Source organism: Amaranthus tricolor, chromosome 14, assembly GCF_026212465.1.
Source record: "Amaranthus tricolor cultivar Red isolate AtriRed21 chromosome 14, ASM2621246v1, whole genome shotgun sequence".
Taxonomy (NCBI): Eukaryota; Viridiplantae; Streptophyta; class Magnoliopsida; order Caryophyllales; family Amaranthaceae; genus Amaranthus; species Amaranthus tricolor.
In genome coordinates, this window is record NC_080060.1 from 9,143,897 (window position 1) to 9,153,896 (window position 10,000).

At 34.8% G+C, this 10,000-nt stretch overlaps 1 protein-coding gene, 1 non-coding gene and 1 pseudogene across 2 annotated transcripts in view; 2 read left to right on the forward strand and 1 right to left on the reverse strand.

The window, feature by feature from the left end:
* LOC130799264 (photosystem I P700 chlorophyll a apoprotein A2-like) overlaps window positions 1-6,111 on the forward strand; it is a 14,191-nt pseudogene extending 8,080 nt beyond the window's left edge.
* A 547-nt stretch (window positions 6,112-6,658) lies between these two features.
* TRNAG-GCC (transfer RNA glycine (anticodon GCC)) lies at window positions 6,659-6,729 on the reverse strand. Its single transcript has one exon. It is a non-coding gene; the product is annotated as a tRNA-Gly (tRNA).
* Window positions 6,730-8,330: 1,601 nt separating this feature from the next.
* The window catches only part of LOC130799266 (uncharacterized), an 8,649-nt gene continuing 6,979 nt past the window's right edge, over window positions 8,331-10,000 (forward strand). Inside the window, exons 1-2 of the mRNA XM_057662368.1 lie at window positions 8,331-8,517; window positions 8,559-8,693. Coding sequence (XP_057518351.1) covers window positions 8,331-8,517; window positions 8,559-8,693 — 322 coding nt within the window. The remainder of the gene's footprint in view (window positions 8,518-8,558; window positions 8,694-10,000) is intronic.

Consider the following 10,000-nt stretch of genomic DNA (forward strand, 5'->3'; position numbering starts at 1 on the left):
GTGGAACTGTGGCCTGTGGGAGTTAATACAAGTATACTGCTTCCTTTAAAAGTTATTAAATGTTGTGGAATGATATTTTGGATTTTGGTCAAAATTTCAAAATAAATAATACTTATTTTCCACAAAATTACACACACAGGTCTGAGTTATTTTTATTTTCATTTTAATCACCAACAATGTTAGCTTTTAATATAGAGAGCCACTAACATTATTATTGATTTTAGATATTATATTAAATTTATAAAATAGCTAATTATTAGCATAAACATTCAATAAAATTGCAAACAATTACAAAAGCTTACCGGTTTCAATATACAAACAATCTTAGTATTAGGAAAGTTACTAACAATCTTAGTGGTTATCCCTATGTAATTAATTCTTCAGTTCCGAAATACTTGCTACATTGCGATTATTAACACTATTTATTGTTTAAGCTTATTTTACATATTGCGGCTAATATGTAAGGAGAAATATAATCAATTGGAATCTTGTTGCAATCGTTTAATTGCATATTTTTATAATTTTTACTTTTTATAATTTTTAAATGTGTATAATTCAATATATAATTAACCAAAATAATATATTAAATTACGTAAAAAGTTAAATATAACAAGTATAGTGGAACAAGAAAGTATAACTAACAATGTTTGCGATTTTCTGTTGACTTTTTAAGATGAAAAAACTAAGCTACTCTAACAAGTTAAAAATGCTAATAAATTATATTAACGCGTCATTAAAAAATATAACAACATATATAAGTGATTATAAACTAATTAACTAAACAAAACTGATTTTTCCTACAAGAAAAACACCCCAAAGCTAGAGATAGATATTCAAAAATTTGAGAATTTAGATTTGTATAGTGAAGGCAAATGTCGATCAAGATTTAAGTACTGGACTATAATATTATTGTTTTCATGTTACGAGATTGGTAATTAGTTACGGAATTATGGTCTTAGGGAATGGATTGTTAGGATTACAAGTGTAATTGTGTTGAGCCAGCCGAACCTCGGGTAATTTGTTTAACTTGGTTAATGCCTTTAAAGATTATCCAGAACAAGATAAAAGTCAGGCAAATGATCATGTGGGGTAGATTTAAAGGGGATATGGTCGCAAACTTGTCAAGCAAGATCAAGACGACAGACTACCCAAATATATCAGACGATGCAAATCAAATGTGGGCGACTATGGCGGAAACCATTCGAAAGGTGGCAAAGGAGATATTAGGGGCGTCGACGGGGAAACCAAAGGTGTACAAAGCAACCCGACATTCAATGTCGGTCGAAGTATATGGTTGCCTGGCTGGTTAAATGCTGTTAATGAGAATAGTAATTCCCACTAGTGGAAAAAACCTTATTTGCTGCGGTTTTCATTAAATGCAGCATTAAATAGCAAAAAGAATATAAAAAAAATTAATCAATTAATTAATTGATGCGGTTAAATTTGGGACCGCAGCAATACTCACTTGGAATATTAATTGTTGCGATTTTACTAGAGCCCGCAGCAAATTGCTCTTTCAATTGCTTCGGTTTTTCAGCTGACCGCAACAAATATTCTTTTGCTTCACTCAATTGCTGCGGTTTTCTTCCTTACCCGCAATATTTGCTTCTTCTCAAACCCGCCATTATATTATAACGTTAAAACATATACATTCTGTTTCATTGTTCATGATACGACTGTTGCACTACTCTTTCAAAACATATACATACTGCGGTTATTTCTTGTCTTCAATCCCTCTTCTTCATCATCTTTGTTCTTGTTCTTCTTCATCATTCTTGCTCTTCTTATTGCTCTTCTTCATCATCTACTTCTTGAAACTGCTCTTCTTAAACCCACAAAACATACATACTGCACACATTGTTGTTGCTCTTCTTAAACCCGCGAAAAACCCACGAAATTTGGGCTTTGTTCTTGCTCTTCTTACCAAAACCCACGAAAATTCAAGGTATTTTTTTCATTTTGATTTTGTAAAGTAGGTTTAAATTTGTCATACTTTATATATGAATGTGTATGTTGTTTTTGTTTTTAAGTTTTAAATTTATCATATATATCATGTTTTGTTATATTTTAAGTAATTTCTTCATTTTATTTATGAATGTGTATGTAGTTGTGGTTTTAAGTTTTAAATTTATCATAATTTTTTTATAGTTTGTAAATTAGGTTTAATTAGGTTTGTTTATGGTTAAATGAATGAGTTGTTGAAATGAATAGGGGTGAAAGTTCGGTCTACGGTTTGGACTTTCATCAAAACCAAATCGAACCATATTTTATTCGGTCTCCATATTTTCAGACCAACACCAAACCAAATTAGTTTCTAGACCGAACCGAACCGAACCGCATTTTATATGTTTAGACCGAATCCAAACCGCCAGACCGAATTAGGCCGAATTAAATCGAACAAGCAAAAATGGAAGAACACGAAAAACAAAGATTAAACACAAAAGACCCTAAATCGAACCCTAAACGAACACATTAAACACAAAAAACAAAGATGAACAGATTTGATAGATATTAAACGAAAATCAATGAACTAAACTTGAAGAGTAGAAATACCTAAAACTCTAGGGTGAAGATGAACAGATTTGAAGAAGAAAGGGCTAGGGAGAGAATGGAGGCGAGGAGCTGGAACAAGAAAATGAAATGAAAGAGAAAGTAAGAAGATTAGGGTTAGCCATTAGGGAAGAAAGAAAGAACAGAAGATGAACATGAACTGGGACGCCGCGTGGGTATGGGATTGAATTAGGGATTTAGGGTTAGCATGTTTTGGGCCTGGGCTACACTATAAAAATTCTAATTATTTCGGTGTTCGGTCTCATTATTCGGTTTTCGGTTTTGGAATTTCTCAAACCTAATCCAAACCTAATTATTTCGGTTTTTTAATTTACAAACCTAATCCAAACCAAATTTAAAAAATCACCAAACCATATTTGTTATTCGGTTTGGTCTAGTTTGGTTTGCGGTTTTAATCCGAATAAGTTTCACCCCTAGATATGAATGTTAATTAGTTGTCCAAGTTTATGAATGTGATTTTATTTTTATTGTTTTTATATGTTGTTAATATATATGAATATTAATTATGGTTAGTACAATAAACACCATTTGGACAATTTAAAAAACATTGTTTTATTATTTGGGTTAATTAGGGTTAAATGAATGATTATTACTTAATTTTGTGGTTAGTTTGAGTTCGTTAAGTATATATGTTAAAAGTTGTGTATTAATTTTGTTTTGAATTAATTAATCACACTAATTAGGATGACAAAAGATCATTCTTGGATGTATAGAAGCATTGAATCGTCGAAATTTATTGATGGCGTATTAGAATTTTGTAGTATTGCGGTTGAACATCAAGTTAGGACGGGGGGAGTTGGTTTTTATTGCCCATGTGTCACTTGTGGCAATGTATTAAAGGTAGATAGTGTTGATATCCTTAGGGAGCACATACTTTGACGTGGGTTTAGGCCTCAATATCATGTTTGGGTTTGGCATGGTGAGGATGGGGTTTACAAGGAGAAAAGTGTTGTTGAGGACTTCAATAATGTGGCTGATGTCAATGAGGATGTAGTAGATCTTGTTGATGGGTATGAGACAGATGAAGAGAATGTCGATGAGGATGTGGATCGTGTTGATGAGATGATGGAGGGAGTCGAGGATGAGTTAGGAAAACGTTCTTGTGTTTTTGACTTGTTGACAGAGGCTTCTCAAAAGCCTTTGTACCCTGGATGTACAAAGTTTACCGAACTAACAGCAGTGTTGACAATTTTCAACATTAAGTCAAAGTTCAATTGGAGTGACGGTAGTTTCACAATGTTATTAGAAGCGTTAAGTGAGATGCTTCTTGAGGGAAATGAACTTTCAAAGTCGACATATTATGCCAAAAAGCTCATGTGTCCTTTCGGCTTAGAGTACCAGAAGATTCATCCGTGTCCGAATGATTGTGTGTTGTATCGGAATGAAAACGAGAACTTAGAAGAGTGTCCTAGGTGTGGATTATCACGCTACAAGTGTAAAGGGGCACGGGATGCTAAAGGGCCCCTGGCTAAGGTATTGTGGTATCTTCCAATAATACATGTTAAGTTGCGATTTTATGGGTTTTTTTAAGCGTTTTTGGCACTTTTGCGCATAAAGTAGCTCAAACTTGGTTTGTTTTGCACGAAACTTGGCACACAACACTATTTGGTATATATTATTGTGTTGAAGTGGTTAGAATTGAAAATCATAGTCATATGTAAGAAATTACGTGTTAATTTAGTTGCGATTTTATGCGTTTTAAGCTTTTTTGGCACTAACATCTATTTTCTCTTAGTGCTTTCAACAACCTTCTAATTCCGTTGATTGCGGTTATTACACGCTGAAATACATGGAAGATATTATAAAATCCGTGAAGGAGGTTGGAGTCGAAAATATAGATGCCGTAAGTATTTGTTACGTTCTTAAATTATATTATAATATATGTATTTACTATATTAATTATTATTATTGGTAAAATCTAATGTTTATTAATATTTTAATTTTATATTATATTATAGGTTTTATACGACATTCTGAGGGAAACACGCCCTCTGAGAAATGGAGAGATGCGCGAATTAAAAGACAAGATTGCCGCGTATCTTGCTAATTTTTGTCCTTGATAAATTGTAATTAGTATAGATTTTTTACGACTTTAATGTATATTATTATATATATATGTACGTACATAATTAATATTATATTATATATACGATTGAGAGTTTATTATAACAAAGAGATTATTGGTGATTATTTGTGATTATCGTTGGATTATTGGATTAATCATTGTTATTACATTGTACATTATTATTGGATTATTATTAGTATTAAATGAAAAAAGAAAAAAAAATACCAACTATTTGCTGCGGTCAACCCATAACCGTAGCAAATAAAGAAGAGTATTTGCTGCGGTCAGCCTCAAAACCGTAGCAAATAGTATTAACTATTTGCTGCGGTTTTGAGGCTGACTGCAGCAAATACTCTTCTTTATTTGTTGCGGTTATGGGTTGACCGCAACAAATAATGCCCTTTTTTGCTGCGGTTCAAAACCGCAACATTTAAAATAGGCAATTTGCTGCTATCACTATTGCTTGGGGCCAAAACCGCAGCCAATTATGTCCAAAAAACTGCAGTAAATGAGGTTTTTTCCACTAGTATCCCTATTCTTAACAATAGGGCCTATAGACTTTTAGTTCATCATGCTATTGCTCTAGGGTTACATACAACTACATTGATCTTAGTAAAAGGTGCTTTAAATGCCCGCAGTTCAAAGTTAATGCCGGATAAAAAGGATTTCGATTATAGTTTTCCTTGCGATGGTCCAGGACAAGGCGGTACTTGTGATATTTTGGCTTGGGATGCATTTTATTTGGCAGTTTTCTGGATGTTAAATACCATCGGATGAGTTGCATTTTATTGGCATTGGAAGTACATTACATTATGTCAGGGCAATGTTTTACAATTTAATAAATCTTCCACTTTTTTGATGGGATGGTTAAGAGATTATTTATGGTTAAACTCTTCACAACTTATCAATGGATATAATCCATTTGGTATGAATAGTTTGTCGGTTTGGGCATGGATGTTCTTATTTGGACATCTTGTTTGGGCTACGGGATTTATGTTCATAATTTCATGGCGTGGATATTGGCAGGAGTTGATTGAAACTTTAGCATGGGCTTATGAACGCACACCTTTGGCCTATTTGATTGGATGGAGAGATAAACTGGTGGCTCTTTCCATTGTACAAGCAAGATTAGTTGGATTAACCCACTTCTCAATAGGTTATATATTCACATATGCGGCTTTCTTAATTGCCTCTACATCGGGCAAATTTGGTTAATTTTTTGTGTTGTCTTCGCGATAATCTCATTTCTTTTAATGGAAAAGGGAGTCCCCTTTTTATACACTTTTACATCTAGGATCCGACTTGTATCATTAATACTAATAGGAACTGAGCCATTATGGCAAGAAAAAGTTTGATTCAACGGGAGAAAAAAAGACAAAAATTGGAACAAAAATATCATTAGATTCGTCGATCCTCAAAAAAGAAATAAGCAAAGTAGCATCGTTGAATGATAAATGGAAAATTCATGGAAAGTTACAATCTCCACCACGTAATAGTGCACCTACACGTCTTCACTGATGTTGTTTTTTGACCAGAAGATCGAGAGCTAACTATCGAGACTTTAGGTTATCCGGACACATACTTCGTGAAATGGTTCACACATGTATGTTGCGGGGGGCAACAAGATCAAGTTGGTAAGGATAAAAAGATATTTTTTTCATTTCTATGATCATCATCGATCGTAGAGAGACCCCTTACCATTCTGTACAAATAGGTTATTCTATTTGTACAAATCTGGTAGAGGGCACATTCGCTTTTTGTTTGTCCATTCGTTCTCAGTCCTTTTTTTGGTGCGGGGTAGAGCAGCTTGGTAGCTCGCAAGGCTCATAACCTTGAAGTCACGGGTTCAAATCTCATTTCCGCATAATTTGAATTTAGGCTTTTTTGTTTTGATTTTGAAGTGAGAAAAAAAAAGACCGAGACAGATAGAATCATTACACTATTATCATACACTATAACTATAAGCCAAATTCTTTATATTTAATATTCTCATAGTAAATTAAATAAAATTACTTTTTCTTGAGCGGATAGCGGGAATTGAACCCGCGTCTTCTCCTTGGCAAAGAGAAATTTTACCATTCGACTATATTCGCATTTTTCCTTCTTTAGAAGGAATATGTTCGAAAACTTTTAATGCCAATTTGAATAATATCTAATGCCAATTTGAAAACTATCTAGTGCCAGTTTAAATAGCATCTAATGCCAATTTAAAACTATTTAATGCCAAATTGTAAACTATATAATGACAATTTAAAAACTATCTAATACCAATTTACAGTGAGCAATTTCAAAACTATAATGAATAATATCTAATACCAACTTGTAAGTATTATATATCACCTTAAATATTATTTACATCCAATTTACTGCAACCAACTTGAATAATATGTTATCAAATGAAAAATTAACCTTCGTGCTCACTAGTTTTACTTCCAAGGCCATGTTCGAACTGAATATGCTCATCATTTAATGGAACTACAAAAGTAGAATTGAGAACATCATATTTTTTTATTTGATTCTAATTTATTGAATTCGTGAAGGAAAAGAGAACCAAACTTACCTATACAATCTCTAAAAGACGAATCCCGCTGAGTCTGTGTCATGAAATCTTCGAATTCTTGCATAAACTCATCCATGTTGTTGAAGATGAAGAATAACAAAATGGAGGGAGAATATCCATTTGAATCTGATATTTTTTCTTTTAATTTATGAAAAATTAGAAAAATTTTGTCAATATTACATTACCTCAGTTTCCAATGAGTTTTACAATCATGGCCCTGGAATATGTAAGGTTATCTTGGCGAATGTTTGGCTGTTGAGGCAGGCGGTTTTTTTTTTTGCTTTTTATTAATTCTAAAAAGCTGATGGGCTTGGGCTTGAGGGACCGTCTCTCACAGAGACGGTCTCTTAAGAGAGTTACTAGACAAAAACATGAGATTTAAGAAGCTCATGGCTTACACGGAGAAGGAGGATAGGACACACATAAAAAGGAGAGGTATATAGAAGCAAAACGGGCGGCAAAGAAAGCAGTAGCGGAAGCAAAAGATCGCACGTTTGAAGCCTTTTATCAAAAGCTTGATACCAAAGAAGGGGAGAAGTATATTTTTAAGTTGGCAAAAGCAAGATCTAGGCAGAAGAAGGACTTAGGAATAGTGAACTTCATTAAGGATGAAGGTGGACGATTACTCCTTAGACAAGAGGACATCAAAATGAGATGGCATCAATATTTTTCCCAACCGTTCAATGAGAAGGAGGAAATTCGACAAACTTCGGACAACCAAAGAACACAGGATCATGGGTCGATTATTGATATTACTACGGCGAAAGTAGGAGAAGCTCTCAAAAAAATGAGGGGATCAAGGGTAGTTGGACTTGTTAACATTTCGATTGAGGTGTGGAGGGGTTTAGGAGAAGAGGGAATTCATTGGCTTACTAACCTCTTTAATTCATCTTGAGGTGTCGTAAGATGTCAGAAGAATGGAGGGTAAGCACACTTATCCTACTGTTCAAAAACAAGGGTGATGCACAAGTATGCGGGAATTATAGAGGGATCAAACTTCAAAGCCACACTATGAAGCTGTGGGAAAGAGTGATTGAGAAAAGAATTAGTCGAGAGACGGTAATTAGAGAGAACTAATTCGGATTCATGCCGGGAAGATAAACCACCGAGGCATTTTATCTTTTGAGGAGACTGATGGAAAAGTATAAGGAGCGAAAGAAGGATTTGCACGTAGTGCTCATTGACTTGGAGAAAACGTACGATAGAATACCACGAAGCATCATTTGGGATAACCTCAAGAATAGAGGTATTTCACGAAGGTACATTGAGGTAATACAGGACATGTATGACAGAGTGTCGACTTACATACATACACCAATGGGTATGACAGAGTCTTTTCCAATTAAAGTGGGACTACATTAGGGATTAGCAATAAGTCCTTATTTTTTACGGTCATTCTGGAGGAAATCTCTAAATCCATCTGGGAGACCGTACCATGGTGCATACTTTTCGCCGATGATATAGTTTTGGTCGCAGAAACAAAGGAGGAGGCTAATAGTAAGTTGGAAAAGTGAAGGGAAGTCTTGAAAGGTAAGGAGTTGCGTATAAGCTGTACGAAGACAGAATACTTACGATGCAATTTCAGTGATTTAGAGTAATGGGGGAGAAGTGACCATAGGTGAGGGAAGTTGTTACATGTACGTCCAAATTCAAATATTTGGGATCGGTGATTCAGAGTAACGGTGAGATTGATGGAGACGTTACTAATCGTATACAAGCGGGTTGCTTAAGTAGCGAGCAGCAACCGCAGCAACCGGGGTGCTTTGTGATAAAAAATTCCCGAGGAGATTAAAAGGTAAATTTTACCCGTTGCAATTAGGCTGGCGTTGTTGTATGGGACAAAATGTTGGCCCGTAAAGAAGGTTTTCGAACAAAGGATAGAATTAACAGAAATGCGTATGCTGAGGTGGATGTGTTGTAATACTATGATGGATAGGATAAGGAACCAAGAGTTCAGAGAGAAGTTAGGGGTTGCACCTCTCTCCGCAAAGATGCGGGAGAACAGGTTGAGATGGTTTGGGCATGTGCAGAGAAAGACACATGACGCCCCAGTAAGAAGGATCGAATGCATCATAATGGAAGGCAAGAGAAGTCGAGGAAGACCTAGGAGAACGTGGCACAAATAGATTAAAAGTGACATGCATGAACTTCACCTCTCCAAGGAACTGACCAGGGATAGGGGCAGTTGGCGGGGCCTTATCCACGTCTTAGATTACTAAACCCGTCCCTTTTACCCATTGTTTGTTTTGTTCATTACCTTTAGTTATCGTTCTTTACCTCCTTCTTTACTTTTATCTTTAGTTATTTGTATGTATTCTACTTATTCTATTTGTAAGTTGCAGATTTCTCTCTCTTTGAAGACCTTTCTCGAGCCGAGGGACTCTGTGACCACACTCTCCTCTATGGGTATGAGTTGTCGTCTGTCTTCCCTCCCCAGACCCTGACCATAGTTTTCTAAGAATGGGATACACTGGGTATGATCATGATGATGATGATGATTGTTAATGCCTTTAAAAAAATAAGCTCAAATAGACCAATAGCTTGGTCGATCCAACTTCCAAGAAATGTGTTGCTCTATTAGAATCACTAGATAGTGCCATGCGATGCACGAGTTTATTAAATGTTCCGACTTATTTGTATAAACTAAGAAATTAAAATTTTAAGAAATAAATTTTACATTATAGAGATATTTCATTTCATTTAGAATAGTTGTTTTACTTGTTTACTTTACATGCATTATATGATTTGTACCATATATTTCATTGTGCACGCAAATGATTGTGAAAATTTAGTTCATCAAAAAT